General features: G+C 50.6%; 1 protein-coding gene across 1 annotated transcript; it reads right to left on the bottom strand.

The window, feature by feature from the left end:
- Positions 1–357: 357 nt before the first annotated feature.
- On the bottom strand, positions 358–1,293 carry LOC141729554 (olfactory receptor 14C36-like). Its single transcript, XM_074544261.1, has one exon. It carries the CDS (start codon positions 1,291–1,293, stop codon positions 358–360), a length of 936 nt encoding a protein of 311 aa, XP_074400362.1.
- Positions 1,294–16,751: the final 15,458 nt, after the last annotated feature.

The following is a 16,751-nucleotide window of genomic DNA, read 5'->3' as shown; positions in this document are numbered from 1 at the left end:
AAGTGCTGCTGCTGCTGGGCACAGCTGCTGGGCCAGCACTGATCTGCCCCCAGCTCTGCACACAGACATTGCTGCTGCAGCTCCAGAGAAGGCAACAAAAGGGCATCTCTGCAGAAAACTTTGCTGGGAGATCCTTCAGTTACTTTAAAGCCACTGATAGGCCAGCCGCTCATTGAGACAGTCTGTGACCACAGGGAATGTGGAGAGAAACAAAATGAGAAATGGCACAAAAAGTGACATTTATTTGTGGATAATATGAAAAAAGTAAAACAAAGAAAAAGAGCCTTCAAATGAAATCAACAAGTAGTATCAAAGATGGGTTTTATTACAAGTGATTTGCAGAAGTTTGTAAACAGTTTAATGTTCCTGAAAGCATTCAGTCATCAGTGTCCACACTGCAGCCCTGAGCTCCTGGTTCCTCAGGCTGTAGATGAGGGGGTTCAGGGCCGGAGTCACCACTGTGTACAGAATTGAGAGGGCCAGATCCAGGGATGGGGAGGACATGGAGGGGGGCTTCAGGTGAGCAAAGGTGCCAGTGCTGATAAACAGAGAGACCACGGCCAGGTGAGGGAGGCAGGTGGAAAAGGCTTTGTGCCGTCCCTGCTCAGAGGGGATCCTCAGCACGACCCTGAAGATCTGCACATAGGAGAAAACAATGAACACAAAACAACCAAGTCCTAAAAAGCCACTAAAAGCAAGAAGTCCATGTTCTCTAAGGAACCTGGAGTGTGAGCAGGAGAGCTTGAGGATCTGTGGGATTTCACAGAAGAACTGGCCCAGGGCATTGCCCTGGCAGAGTGGCAGGGAAAATGTATTGGCTGTGTGCATGAGAGCATTGAGAAAGCCACTGGCCCAGGCAGCTGCTGCCATGTGGGCACAAGCTCTGCTGCCCAGGAGGGTCCCGTAGTGCAGGGGTTTGCAGATGGACACGTAGCGGTCATAGCACATGATGGTCAGGAGGAAATACTCTGCTGAGATGAAAAAGACAAGCATAAATAGCTGTGCAGCACATCCTGAGTAGGAGATGTCCCTGGTGTCCCAGAGGGAATTGTGCATGGCTTTGGGGACAGTGGTGCAGATGGAGCCCAGGTCGCTGAGGGCCAGGTTGAGCAGGAAGAAGAACATGGGTGTGTGCAGGTGGTGGCCGCAGGCTACGGCGCTGATGATGAGGCCGTTGCCCAGGAGGGCAGCCAGGGAGATGCCCAGCAAGAGGCAGAAGTGCAGGAGCTGCAGCTGCTGCGTGTCTGCCAATGCCAGCAGGAGGAAGTGCCTGATGGAGCTGCTGTTGGACATTTGCTGTGGCTGCACATGGGAACCTGTTAATGAGGAAAGGACAGTGACAAGTCAGGAGAGGCTGCTTTGAGCCAAACCTGATCCATTACCTGCAGACTGTCACACTGGGACTCACCCACCCTTGTTCCTGCTCTGGGAAAACCTTCACCCAGGTCCCTGCCTGAGCTCCAGTTGTGCTGGCTGAGTGTGCCAGGAGCAGCCAGGCCTGTCCCTGGAGGCTCTCAAGGAGCCATCCCTGCCCCACTGCCCTGGGTTTGTGGCCATGGGGCAGAGGGACAAGGCTGGATATTCAAGATTTTTCAAGGGAATCACTCTGAATGCAGAAAGGCTTGGTAGCATCTGCACTCCCAGTTCCATAAAACATGGATGGCAGGAGTTGGTTTTAGGAATTGTTTTCCTACCTCCACATAGTTTTCGGCTCTCTGAGGTCAGAAATCCCCAGCATTCCTGCTGCACTCAGAGTTTGCCGCTGAGAGATGGGAGAGCCAAAAGAATTCCCTGTGGCTCAGGGAAGGTGTGGGGCTGGATGCGCTTGTTCCCACCTGCTCTGGCTTTGCACCTTTGGCTGCAATCAGAGCACAGTCACACTCCTGGGTCACCCTGGGATAAACCAGACCCTGCCCAGAGCAGAGGATCCCTGAATGGTCTCACCTACTCTAAAGGTCTCTGGGCAAGGCCTCAGCACCCCCTTGTGCCAAGGACACTCACGGCTCCCTTGGCAAACCCAGCAGCATTTCCTCAGCTGTGGCAGCTCTGCCCTTCACTGTGGGACATTCAGGGAACTCCCAGAGGCCCTGGCACAGATTTGCACCCAGGAGGGCAGCTCAGAGCTTGGAAGGGCACAGCAAGGAGATCCCTGGCTGTGCCCATGATGGGATCTCAGGGAGGGGGCTCAGCTCATTCCCCTTTCCCATGGACTGCTTTGCCCACAGCCCCACAGGTGCCAGGGGAGCTTGGACACCCCATTCCCATGGACACACCTGCCTGGCAGGAATGCCAAGGGCAGTGCCTGACTCAGCTGCTGCAAATGCCAGAGCCTCCCTGAGAGCAGCAGATAACAGTGACAATATCAGGGCAGTGCAGAAACAAGAGAAGATGTTGTGGTGCTGTGCCTGAGAGGGCAGGGCAGAGACAGCTGGGCACTCAGGACAGTGTTCCTGTGCCCAGCTGTGCCTGGCACCTCCCACACACCAACAGTGCCCTCATCCTGCCCCCAGCACTGCTCTCTTCAGCCCCCTCTCCTTCCCTGAGCATCTCCCTGGGCCTGGACATTCCCTCCTCAGGGAGCCTTGTCCCTGCCAGTGCTCACAGAGCCCATCCCAGACTGTGTGCCCTGGCTGGGGCCCTACAGAAACCTGCCTGTGTGCAGGGCCCTGGCTGGGGCAGGCTCTGTGTGCAGCTGGGCAAGGGCAGCTCAGGAGAGCCCTGCTGGGCCCTGCAGAGGTGATGCTGCTGCTGTCCAGGGCTGAGGAGTGGCTGAGGGCCCTTTGGGAGGCTCCCAGCACAGAGACTGACCACCCAAAATTACAATTCTGGAGTCTCTGTAAATGTTCAAACACTCCTTGGATGATCCAGTGTGTCCCTTTCAACTCAAAATGTTCTGTGAATCTGGGATTACAATTCCTGTTCTGCTTCCCTCATCCCCCTGTTGTCTATAATTCAAAGAGAAAAAACCCACTTGCAACAGTGTTAGAACAGTAAAGTAAAAACCACACATTTATTGGAAGCTTCCAGGCGTCCCAGTGGGGATGGGGCACACCCAGGCCCTCATTTCCACAATTTAATAAGGTTGATTAATAAAGAAAATTTAACAGGAACATCTAATAGGAGATTCAGTTTCCCTAGTTACACACCCCTGGTACAACCTGTTGGATTAGGTCCAAAGGCTTCTTTGCCAAAAATATTTGTTGTGAGTGCTCACATTCTGGTCAATTAAAAAAATGTTCCTATAGGTCCTCTTCCTGATAATAAGACTACACAGTATTTCAGGAATATATTTAGACAGTCTTAAATGTCTATTTTTCTAAAATCTAAGAGAAAGGTTAGGAAACATACTAGAGCTAATTAATGATTATGGTTATATAAGTATATAATAGTGATTTAACAGAGTTGGCTAAGAGTTTACTAGAGTAAGGATTATAGTTTTATAAATATATAATAGTAATTTACAGAACTATGAATACATTCAAAATGTATAAAAAGCAAAAATCTTTTGTCATCACCACAAATTCTTTTCCCATCCTTCTCCAAGTAGGAAATTGAAAACACTCTCAGGAAAGCTCCTGATCTTTACAGCAATCCCAGGCTTACCTTCTTTGGGAAGTGTCCTCCAGAGCTGTGCCCAGGCTGGTCTGGAGCTGGGATCAGCCCTGCCCCATCCAGCCCCTCTCAGCAGCAGCCCCTGCCCTGCTCAGGGTGGCTCCTTCCCCCCACAGCTTCTCTCCAGCGCTGGGAGCAGCTTCCCGGGCCGGCTGAGAGCTGTCCCTGGCAGGCAGCAGAGTCCCTGCCCCAGCACAGCGCCCTGGGCTGCAGGACCCTGCTCTGCAGGACAGCCCCGGGCACCCCTGGCTGCAGCCCTGGCTGCTCAGCCCTGCAGCAGAGCCTGGCAACAGGAGCTGCCTTGGGCTGTGCCTGGGCTGGGGCAGCAGGGAAAGCCAGCCCTGCCCCAGGGCCACAGCTCTGCCCTGGAGCAGCTCTGAGAGTCCTCCTGAAAGGTCCTCAAAACTGTGGGATGTGCCAGCTCCAGGAGATCCCTGGAGCTGCAGGAACTGCAGCTTCTCTTCCCACAGCCAGGGAATGACTGTTTCAAACCTGGGCTGATTTCTGCTCTAGTGAGCTCTGAGTGAGCTCTGCTCTGTGCTGCCAGCTCAGGCTGAGTTTAACCCCTCTGTGCCTCTGTGCTGTGCCCGGGGTGGCTGCAGGCAGTGCCCCAGCCCTGCTGGGCTGTGCACAGGAGCTGCTCCTGGCCAGAGCTGTCTCTGCAGCGCTGCCCTTGCCAGGAGCTGCCTCTGTGCCAGGAGCCTCTGTGCAGGTTTTTCAAAGGACTTTGGGTTTGGCTTTTGTCTTGGAGTCTCTGAGAGGTTTGTGCAATCATGGCCTCCAATTATCTGCTGTAATTAGTCCCTGGAGAGGCTTTCTCAGTAACAACACTCAGTGGGGCTCATTAATACTTCAGGATACTTCAGTTATTTTAAGGTACTTGGTGTTTCCCTTTTGATACAGCCTCTGTGAGAGCTTTGTGCAATCATGGCCCAAATTTTCTGCTTTAACGAGTCCCTTGAGAGCTTTGTACTGACACTTAGTAGTGCTCATTAATACTTTGAGATACTCAAGGTTTTTAAGGTACTTTGAATTTTCCTTTCCACACTGAGTCTCTGAGAGGATTTCATGCCATCCTGGCCTCCAGGTCTCTCCTCCAAGGAGTCCATGAGGAGCCTGTGTTGGGGATGGACCTCAGAGGGACCCATTCATGCCTCAAGAAACTTTGGGGTTTTCTTCTGACTTTGACTCCTGGAAAGGTTTGTGCAATCTCCTCTCAGGCCCTGAAGTTCCAGGCTCAGCTCCAAATGCACCACAGGGCTCATTATGATCAAGCACATCCTGACAAACTGTGGTTTTGCTTTGAATTCCCTCAACCGTAGTGCAGTTCACTAAGAAGTTCTTTTTCTATTGTTACAGAGAAATATGTTAAATAGCTTCTAATAAATCCACATTCCTGTTTGAAGGGTGTATGGTTCTCTTTAGAGAAGAAATGATAGCAGCATTCTGTGACTGATAGGCCCAGGGGCTTTCCTAAGGAGGTCTGGCATGCTCTGAGAAGCTGTGTCTTGAGATCTGACCCAGTGTGGAGAGCCTTGCTCGACTTTTCCAAACCCCATCTTGTCTATCCTCACTCACCTGGGGTCGGCTAAGCTTGGAGAACTGGCTGCGCTCAGGCAAAGAGGGGGTTTTCTTCTTTTATTTTAGTAATCTGAAACTCCTAAGCTCCCTGTTGAAAACAGACACCCTCCTCAAGTGTGTGCCAAGACCAAGCTGCCACCAAGACCACTCCAGACCTGCCCTGGGCCAGCTGTGAGGGTGTGTGGAGGCCCAGAGGCCTACCATCAGTGTCTCATTCCCCCAGACATGGAGGACTGGTTCCAGATAAGAGAAATAGGCTTTCAGGTTAAGGGTGAGATGGTTTCTTCTCCCATAGATCTTTGCAAACACATGCTGATTTATGTTATGTTATGTTACCCTGTTGGCCTATTGGCCTAATTATCCTAGTTCAACTCCTATTGCCCACGTTTGTTTAACCTTTGAATGTTCTTCTCTCTCTGTCCCTCCATTGGCCCTAGTTTGTGGCATTCGTCCACCCTTGTTTCCCAGGTTCGCTGACCTGACCTCTGACCCCTCCTCTGCACCATATTCCCCCATATCCATTGTACCCTGACCCTCAGCTCTGCCCTCAGTACTCCATATAAGACCCTGTTCCCTCAGCCTACACCCTGTCTTCATCCCTGGACTGTGTTCAGCTGTGTAGCCTGTTCCTGTACCAATAAACCCAGTTTGCTGGAGAAAATATGAAGACCCATCCTGCCTATTCTGTCAGCTTTCTAAGGTAGCAGTGAGCTTTGGGCTCATGAGTGCTGGATGCTCCAAGGACCTCAGTAGAGCCATGATGCTACACATGGCGCCCGAACAGGGACCTGCTTCATTGAGGTCCCTGTGAGCATCTCCAGCAGTGATCCTGCCAGCCGGATGTCACTGGAAGCTGTTCCCCTTTCAGGTCAGCCACAATCCTGAAGTGAGACTAGAATTTTACCAAATCTCACTAAGTGGAAGTTGGCCATCCCTTCAACATCTGTGGGACCAACTTCACTGACAGCCCCACAAGCCCACTTTGGCTGAAGATCGTGCCTGTGAGCCTGAGTGAGTGACTGAGTAGCAGAGAGCTGCCAGGGGTTCGGGCTTTTGATTTTCTGTTCCTGTGGGTGGGAATTCCCTCTTCCATTGGGGGCAGCTATGGGAAATACTCAGTCCCAAGCTGAAAAGGATGTTTTTGTAAAGTTTTGGAGACCTTTAAATTTAGAGGGAAGTTCATTTTCTGAGGGGAGTTTGAAAGGTATTGTTCACTGGTAGTTTACAGATTTTTCTGATATCTCTGTTGATTCTATCAGTCATCATTTTAGGATGCTCTTGGGGAAAAGCTTTATATTTTACAAACACAAGGCGTTTGAAAAGGTGGGAAATTTTATCCATTATTTCATTCAATTTATGGGATCGTTTCACGAGTTCATGGTTCCAACCCTTTGTCCTGGTTTATTCAACCTGGCCCCCAGGTTCTCCAACCCACGTTCCCTTAGAACAGGATGGGAGATAGAGCCCATCCTTTGGCACAGACAAGCCATCTGCTGCCTGCCATCTCCCCTCCTTTCCTGTCTTCTCCTCAGGATGGTCGTGGCTGTGCCACCCTGAGATATTCCCTTGCCCTTCATCCATTAGTCCTAGTCCTCCTTCCTATAAATCACAAGATGGTAATACTCTTGTGAGAGAGATTGCCATTTTACATTCCCTCCCAACTTCATCCCCATTTCCTGCCTTTGCTCCAGGTGCCTCCCCTGCAACGGGTCTCACCTTGACGCCAAGTTCCGCCCATGTGTCGGGTCCCCCCCTGTCACTGGAAAGCTCCTCCCCAATGCGGGCTCCACCTCTCCACTTCCGGGCCCCTTCTCCAGTCCAGCCTCTTCCTGTTCCCACGTCACCGGAACCAGACATGGGGTCAACAAGAAGGAAGCTATTTTGGCTACCAAAGGCCTTTGACACCGGGCATTGTCAGTCGGCAGGAAGGCCCACGTCTCTGCCAGCAGACCTGCTTCCTCTACAGAGGAAGAGAGCGATAGCTTATCCAAGAGTGAGGATGAGCCCAAGGATTCTTGGCAGAGGATGCAGAGAAAAGCCACAAAGGAGGGGGACTGGGAGGTGGTATCCAAGATTCAGGTGGCATCTGTGCAGTATAAAGAGGAGCCAAAACCTCAATGGGAATCTATTCCCATAGGGAAATGAAGGATTTAGTAAAGGTTGCAAAGGATTATGGGAGGGATTCTCCCTATTTTAACCATTTGCTGGATGTGCCATTTACTGCCTACATGATGGTACCATAAAATTTAAAACAGTGTATGAAAATTATATTGTCACCTGACAAATTTATTTTGTGGAAAGGAGTTTGGATAAATAAAGTTAATGAGTTGCCAAAAGGTTATGTTGAGGAAGAAGGGTGACAACACCTCACAATGGACTGCATTACCAGGGAAGGAGACTATACTAGACTGCAATATCAGGCTGAAGTCCTCCCCTGGTCAATACTGTAAGATCTCAAAGGTGCTGCATGGTCCACCCTCCTCCAAACACCTGATATTTCTACACCCCACACTGACTTCACTGACATTCGCCAATGCCTGGACAAGAGCTATATCAAGTTTGTCGATCACCTTATGAAAGTGCTGGAAAAACAGGTCGACAATCAAAAGGTCCGGGATTATCTTATTAGTAAATTAGCTTTCTGTAATGCCAGTATTGACTGCAGAAAGGTTCTGCACAGCCTCACCCTTGACCCTGAGTTGACCATCGCTCAGATGGTTGATGTTTGCTCCCACCAAGCAGTCTCAGACCGTGCCTCCAGCCTAGCCAAGGCCACCAGCCAGGGTGCAATGGAAGCGCTGGTTGCAGCAAATGTGCTTCTCCACAATATAGAATGTAATAAAGGCAGTGGAAACTGTAATAACTGCGGGAAAACTGGACATGTAGCAAAAGACTGTAAATACAAGAATAACAACCGTTCTGGTTTTTCACCCAGGCCTCAGTCCCACAGTCATTGCCCAAACTGTTCCTGAAGCCAACAGCACTACCAGCCCTCGGGAAACTCCCAGCAGAGCACAAAAGGACACCAAATATGAAGTTATTTCGTCCCACTCTTCCATCAGTGATAGAGGTCCTAGGTTACAATATAAAGATATATTCTATTCCCATCCTCAAGGGCTGTTGAAAGCAGGAGGGACATTGTTTTATTCCTTATCTCCTGTTAATAGGCCCATCAATGCCTTTCCCCATGACTAAGAGATAACTCCCTCCAGGAGCCATTTCTGTTTAATGGACCCACCTTATGACTCATAGAATGCTATCAGCCCATTGTGAGATGCTCAGCCCAGGGGGAAGGAGCAAAGCATCCCCACCTGGATATTATCTGGGGTTTGGGACAAAACAAGCTGCCTTTCCACTGGATTTCCCAGAGCAACAGCTGCCTTTTCCACTGGATTTTCAGAGGAAGACTACACCCTTCTACAGGATCACTGCTCCAACAGAACCACATCTGCCACTCCAAGAGGACTGCAGCCACCATTCCAACTGGAGTGCTACCAACACCCTGACAACAGAGTGACAGGTTATATTCTGACTTTATCAATGTTTTTTCTTTTGCATTATTGAGTGCATTTTGGTTATTTTTCCGAATAGATTGTACTTATGACTTGGAGTCTCTCTTTGGTTTTGCTTTCAAACCAGAACAAATGAAAACCTTGAGTGGGTTCCCTGAAAAACAAACCCACCTCAGAAACCACCTGCTCAGTCCAGGCTGCCTGGAGTGCTGTCACCTTTCTACAAGGGACAGTGTGAGCAGAAATGATCTCTGGAAGCAGAATTCTCTGAGTCTTGCAGCTGAATTCTCTGTCCTTGTCCTTTCCCTGGATCTCTGTTGCAGATGGAAGCTGCTGGTGCCATCCTCACCTTTAACCTCTCTCTTGAATGCAAACAGATGTTCCCACATTTGTTAAGCAGGATTTGCTCAATGCTCCTACAAAACTTGTTGTTTCTCATGGAATGAAGGGGCCATTTTGGCACTGAGGGGGTGACGTAGAAGCAAGGAGTAAATTGTGACCCAGGGGTCCCATGGAACCAAGTGGCCATGGTGACACAGCAGGGCCACGTGGATAAGGTGGTCCATTGTGACACTGTGGATCCAAGGAGACCATGGAGACACCTCCAGAACCTCATGGAACCAAGGAGTCCATGGTGACCCAGGGGGCTGCATGGAGCCAATGGTCCATGGTGACACTGCCCATCCAAGGAGTTCATTGTGACACTTCAGAAACTCATGGAGGGAGGGAGGCCATTGTGACACTGAAGAACTTCATGGCACCAAATATCCATGGTGACAGAGCAGGTCATCATGGGAACCAAGGAACCGCTGTTGGCAGTAGGGAAACTCATGGAACCAGGGGCCCTTGTGGCACTGCAGAACCAACAGAGCTGCTGGACCTTGTCCCCTGGCCCTGCACAGCTCCTTGGGAGGCACGGCAGGAGCAGCACCCTGGGAGCCTCGGGAATGCCCCTCTGGGATCCACGGCACACACTGCCAGGGTCTGGAATTCCAGTTCCCAGCTAGGAAAAGATGTACCTGCTCTGGGAGGCAAAGCTTTTAAGAAGGAGCCAAAAGCCAAGTGGAGCAAGATCCTACAGTGACATTTCACTGCCAGCCTTCATAACTTCAGCCACGTTTGTTGTAGCTCCTGGATGGGGAATTAAATCAGTGCAGGGTCTTTGGTAGCAGCTGCCCTGGTAATGGGAAACACTGAGAGAGAAACAGCACAGGGAAAGAGAGGCAGGAGAGAAAGGAGGACACAAACACAATTAGCTGTGAAGGTAGCAATCTGAAAAACAAACTGGAACTGACAGAAAATGAATGGGACAGAAATCAATATTCTGAAAGTTTTATTTACTATAAAAATACATCCCACCCACCCAGCCCCAGACAATCCCCAATCCCCAAGCCTCAAATTTGGATCCCACTTCTCCCAATCTCTTTCCAATCACATCTCACCTTGGAGGCTGTGGAACTGAGTAAATTTGGCATTGGACTGAGTTTTTTATAAGGTGGGAACAAGCCGATTTGAGGTGGGATTGAGCCCTTTTGAGGTAAGATTGAGTTGTTTTCAGTGGGATTGAGCCCTTTGGAGGTGACAGATCAATCCATTATGACTTTTGGAGTACAAAGAGATGGAGAACACTTCCTGAAATCCTCCAAGAACACACTAATCCCCCAGAATATGTATTTAAACAATAAATTCCATCTGAAATACATGTTATAAGGTGGGACTTGAAACATCTTTAATAAATAACTTTCCTTTAAACCTATTTCAGGTGTTTTTAAGCAATAAAGACAAATCAGAAGAAAATTAGGGCCAAACCAAAAGGATAACCAGCCAGGTGTCCTCCCCACATGGATCACAGGGAATGTGGGTCACCAGGGATCTGACCGACATGGATCCTTCTGTGGGGCATGGAGTTGGAGCAGTGCATAAAGCTCTTCCTGCAGTCGGAGCATTTGCAGGGCTTCCCTTACTGGTGCCTCCATTGGTGTTTGGCCAAGTGAGACCTCTGGGTGAAGCTCTTCCCACACTGGGGACACTCGTAGGGCCTCTCCCCAGTGTGGATTCACTGGTGGGTGACGAGGGTGGAGTTGTGCCTGAAGCCCTTCCCTCGATTGGGCCAGTGGACGGGCCTCTCATCCGTGTGAATCCGCTCATGCAGGAGGAGACTGGAGCTGGTCTGAAACCTCTTCCCACACTCGGGACACTCATAGGGCCTCTCCCCAGTGTGGATGCGTTGGTGCCCGATGAGGGCAGATCTGCAGCTGAAGCCCTTCCCACATTCCCCACAATCATAGGGCCATTCCCCGGTGTGGATCATCTGGTGGCTGATCAGGGTGCTGCTCTGCCTGAAGCTCTTCCCACACTCCAAGAATTTGTGGGGCTTCTCCCCATCATGAAGCTGCTCATGGACCACCACCTCTGAGCTCTGTCTGAAGCTCTGTCCACCTTCCTGGCACAGGGTGGGTCTTTCCTCCTCAGAGCACACTGGGCTGGTTTTGGAGCCCCTCCTCCTACAGGATCTTTGCGAATTTTCCTCCCCATTGGAATTCTGCACTGTGGAGTCACTCAAAATGGCCTTTTCCATGAGGTTATACCATGGAGATTTTTTCCTCCATGGTCTCCATTCTCAGCTCCTTCTCTGGGGCAGGAACAACAAGGAGAGGATGGAATTTGCCTCTGTGCCAGAGGGAAGGGGTAGGAGATCCCCCCAGTACATCCCCGACAGGATGAGGTTGGCAGCTGGGTTGGCCTGCAGCCAGGGGCCGTGCTGGCCTGGGAGATGGAGAAGGAGAGAGGGGGAAAGGGGCACTGACTTCCTCCTCACCTGCCCAGGTAGCCCAGGGATCCTTCCTCTTCCTTGCAGCCTCCTCCTCCATCCAATCAAGGTTTGGGAATGGGAAGTCCTGGTTTGGGAAGAAGACAAAAGGTGAGTACATTGTCTTTTGTACTGGTTTGAAGGTAAACCTGGGGGAGAGTCTAAGCGAGAATAACAGTTTAATAAGAAAACAAAGGTCCAGGCAATGATACAGAAACACTGCCTTGAAGTGACAGAGTCAGGATATAACCTGACACCCTGTAGGTAAGGGTGGTGGCAGCAGTCCCATTAAATGGTGGCTGCGGTGCTGTTGGAGTGATGAACGTGATTCTGTCGAAGCAGTGATCCTGTAGAAGGGTCTGGTCTTCCTCTGGAGGTCCAGTGGTGGTTATGGAGCTCTTGTCCTCTGGGAATCCAGTAGGCAAGCTGCTCCTGGTGTGGCAAGGTTCAGCTTATATCCAGGCAGGAATGCTTGGATCCTCCCCCTGGGCGGAGCATCCCACAATGGGATGATGGAATTTTATCAGTCCTGCAGTGACACTCAATGGCCCATTCACAGAAGATATCTCCCCTGGAGGGTGTTATCAGGGCTGAGTCATGGAAGAGATAAAGAACACTGCCCCACCTGTTTATAACAGTTGATGAAGATGGGGATTGAAAACATGCATTTGGTTACATCTTGCATTGCAGCCTGAAACAGTGGGGTAATCCCTGCTCAGGGGGTGAACACCACCCCCCTTACCCAAACTTGCTCAGGTGTAAAACCCCCACCCCAGGAAGGCCATACACACAGGGGACAATGTCACACTTGGCCCCCTCCAGAGGAGGTCTCCGTCCCTGTCACTCCCTTACTCTCTCTCCTCTTCTCTTTCTTTCCATCTCTCTCTCTACCTCATGTTTACTGTTCAATAAAATCCACAATGGATTTGGTCTTGTTAAAACATTAACTGGGGCAGAGGCATCTCTCTAACAATTTTCTTAACCAGACTGCAAAATTATTTTGGCACAGTGAGTTCAGGGTTTCTTTGACCCCAAGTACCTTTGACAACAGCATGGTTCCCTCAACTGAGGAGGTTGTGGTTCTGCCTGGAAGAACTCTTGGAAACTTGGACGCAGCTTCCTCTGAGCGACCTATGAGAGAACTGATGAGAAAAATGGCCATTGTGGTTCTGGAGTGTAAAGAAAATATTTTGGTGTCCTTCCTTGAAAAGTTGGTTAAAATCACAGGAGGAAAAGGAGCAAATGATACCAGCAAGACTGACAAGGTTCATTCACCCCACAATGAGGAACACAAGGCTGCTGAAAGTCCCAGAAGAAGCCCAGCTCAAGCAGCTAAACTCCTGAATAACTCCAAAATTCCAAGTCTCAAGGGCTTTTTCTAATGTGAGAATCATTATTCTGTTCATCCCTGTCACCTTTGTGACAGCTACTAAGAGCTTCCACTTCCTTTTAATAATGTATGTATTGGGCTGAATTTGCACTTTTCTTTTATTGAAAGCTGCCAGCAGTTGAGCTGGAGCTGTGCAGGAACCAATGAAACTTGGAATTGACACAGAATTGCTTCTATTTTCAGCTGGTGCTACAGCGGCTGTGGGGCAGAGGGGTGGGAAAGGGGGGTCTGGGGTGGGAGCAGAGGAAATGCCGGGGCCGGGTGCTGAGCACAGGGCTGAGCACACAGAGATGGTTTTGTTCTTGCTGAGCTCGCACTGAGCCAAGGCCTGTCCTGCCCCTTGTTTGGCCACGCTGGGGAGGGGCTGAGGGTGTGGGGGAGGTTGGGAGGGGACACAGCCAGGACAGGGGACCCCAACGTACCCCAGGGCTACCCCAGACCAGAGCACATCATCATCTGTGTATAATTAGGGGCCGAACAAGGAGGAAGGAGGGGCATTTGGAGTGAGGAATTTTGTCTTTCCAGGTAACACTTAGGCAGGATGGGGCCCTATTTCACTAGCACCAAACACACAGACACTAACTTAACTTAAGACACAGGCTAATTAAGATAATGCAAATTTGCAAAAATTTTTAAAAGTATTAGATAGGCAAAGCAAATTATCATTATTAAATAATTCCAAAAGGGAAGATATTGAAATTATTATCACACAACTCTCCATTTCTGGCTGCAGGCTCTGGAGATTCTATCTCTGCCTTCAGTCAGGGTTGCATTCCCTAACATGTCTTGGTACCAAATCCTGCTTTCCAAGGCTGGACCGGTGTCTCAGGTTTAGCTGGCTGTGTATTCAATTACCATCTGTTAAAGGTGGGGCAATTATCATCTGTTAATGAAGCAGTTTACTTTATCTCTTCCACAAGGAATCCTCCCTCCAGGGAGATATCTTCTGTTAATGGGCTATTGAGTGTCACTGACAAAAATGAAATCTTCCCATTGTTAGAAGCTCCTCCCAGAGGGAGGAGCCAAGCATTCCTACCTGGATATAATCTGAGAATGTGAACAACAGAGTCAGCCTTCTACCACAGGATTCCCAGAAGAGCAGCGTTCAGCCCCACTGGATCCCAGAGGAAGACCAGGCTGATTGACACCACCAGTGGATATTCAGAGGAAAACTCCACCCTTCTACAGGATCACTGCTCCAACAAAACCACCTCTGTCACTCCAGGAGCACTGCAGCCACAATTAAACAGGAGTGCCACCAACACTCTGACCCACAGAGTGTCAGGTTGTATTCTGATTCAGTGAGTACTTTTTTAGTACTATTAAATTTGTATTTTTAATTTTCCTACTGAAGAACTGTTATTCCTATTCCCATAAATTTTGCTTGACAGCCCCTGATTTTGAAAATTATAATTCCAAGGAAAGGGATTTACATTTTCCATTTCAAGGGAGTCTCCTGCCTTCCTTAGCAAAAACCTCTGTTCAAACTGACACAATGCCCCGGAACACCCAGGCAGGTGAGGAGGAAGTCAGTGCCCCTTCCCCCCTGTCACCTGTTCCATCTCCCAGCCCAGCATGGCCCTCGGCTGCAGGACAAACCTGGTGCCAACACCGTCCTGCCGGGGATGCACTCCATCCCTGCATCTCCATCCCCTCCCCTGTGGCACAGATGCAAATCCCATCCTCTCCTTGTCCTTCCTCCACCATTCAAGGAGCTGAGGATGGACACCAGGGAGGAAAAATCCCCACGGCAGAGTCTCATGGAAGAGGCTGTTTTGAGAGGCTCCATGGCACAGGAATTGAATGGGGAGGAAAATCCCCAGAGATCCTGCAGCAGGAGGGGCTTCAAACCCAGCCCAGTGTGCTCTGAGGAGGAAAGACCCACCCTGTGCCAGGAAGGTGGACAGAGCTTCAGACAGAGCTCAGAGCTGATGGCCAGGCAGCAACTTCATGATGGGGAGAAGCCCCACAAATTCTGGGAGTGTGGGAAGAGCTTCAGGAAGAGCAGCACCCTGATCAGCCACCAGATGATCCCCACCAGGGAATGGGCCTACGAGTGTGGGGAGTGTGGGAAGGGCTGCAGCTGCAGATCAACCCTTGTGACCCACCAACGCATCCACACAGGGGAGAGGCCCTACGAGTGTCCCGAGTGCCAGAAGAGGTTTCAGATCAGCTCCAGTCTCCTCAGGCACCACCGGATTCACACCGAGGAGAGGCCCTTCTGCTGCCCTGAGTGTGGGAAGGGCCTCAAGTGCAACTCCAAACTCATCAGGCACAAGGACATCCACAATGGGGAGAGGCCCTACAAGTGTCTCCTGTGTGGGAAGAGGTTTCAGACCAGCTCAAATTTCCTCCTGCATGAGTGGATTAACACTGGCAAGAGACACTTTCTGTTGCCCTGACTGTGGAAAGTGCTTCAAGCACAACTCCACCCTCATCACCCACCGGTGCATCCACACAGGGGAGAGGCCCTTGGAGTGTCCCCAGTGTGGGAAGAGCTTCACCCAGAGCTCTGACTTGACCACACACCAACAGAGGCACCAGTAAGGGAAGCCCTGCAAGTGTGTTGACTGCAGAAGGGCTTCATGCTCAGTTCCAGCTTTATCCCCCATTTGATGACCCATATTGGAAAGAGCCCTGGTGATCCATTTTCCCTGTGATCTGTGCTGGGAAGACAACTTTCCCTTGTCCTGCCCCTCCCAGTGACAAGATGTGGGATTGAAGAACATGAGGGTCTGGCTACGGCCCTGTCGTTACATTCAATTCCACCTCAGAACATTGCCAGGGCAAGAAAGGGACCGTCTCTCTTCCTGAGGAGAAGGGTGTCCTTTCCAGACAGAAGGAAATACATAGCCAGACAGATCCAGTCAGTTGTGTTATAATTTTCCCTGTGAACAGTTTTATTTATCCCTTCTGTTATCAACATTGTTTCTGTTCCGTTTGTTCCTTATCTCGTTGCTGTTCCAAATAAATTGTTCTTATCCCAGCCCGGGATCTTTGCCTTTTGTGCCTTCCATGGGACGCGGAACGCAGCGAGGTCAGTGCGGTTTTAGCAGGAGCAGGAAATTGGGGAATCCCATTCCTGAAGCCCAGCCCGTGGAAACCGAGTATCCCAGCTGGTCCCAGCCCTGGTGGCCGTGGCAACAGCCTTGGGAGCGGGTCCCTGGCTGGGGCTGTGGGAACCTCTTCCCTCTGGTGCCCAGGGACAGGAGTGGAGGGAACAGCTGCAGCTGAGTTGGGACAGGCTCAAGTTGGATGTCAGGAAAAGGTTTTTGCCCAGAGGCTGCTGGGGCCCTGCCCAGGCTCCCCAGGGAAGGGTCCCAGCTCCAGGGCTCTCTGAGCTGCAGCAGCGTTTGGACAGTGCTGCCAGGCCCAGGCTGGCATTGTTGGGGTGTCCTGTGCAGAGCCAGCAGTTGGACTGGAGGATCCTGATGGGTCCCTCCCAGCTCAGCCAATTCTGTGGTTCTGGGATCCCATGAGCCTGGGGATGGGGCTGCCAGTGATTGCCATGGCAATGGGCTCTGGCTGCAGGCCTGAGCTGGTGTCCATGGCAACCACCCCTGGCATGGGGTCTCCATGGAGCTGCCATGGAAACTGACCATAGCAACAGGGCCCTGGTAATGGTTGCCATGGATACTGACCATAGCAACAGGGTCCTGATGATGTTTGCCTGCTTAGGATCAGATTTGTCACAGGCCCTCAGAGAGGTTCCTTGGAATCTTTCCAGGAGTCTCCAGGCTGTTCCAGAGCTGGAATGTCACAGGCACAGACAGGGGCTCCACGGACACCTCCCAGGGGTTTCTGGGGATGGTAAAGAGCCCTGTGGTCAGAGGCAGTCACAGCCATT

This window comes from Zonotrichia albicollis, chromosome 7 (genome assembly GCF_047830755.1).
Source record: "Zonotrichia albicollis isolate bZonAlb1 chromosome 7, bZonAlb1.hap1, whole genome shotgun sequence".
NCBI lineage: Eukaryota > Metazoa > Chordata > Aves > Passeriformes > Passerellidae > Zonotrichia > Zonotrichia albicollis.
The sequence above is the reverse complement of the archived record's forward strand: the minus strand, read 5'-3'. Positions and strand labels throughout refer to the sequence as shown.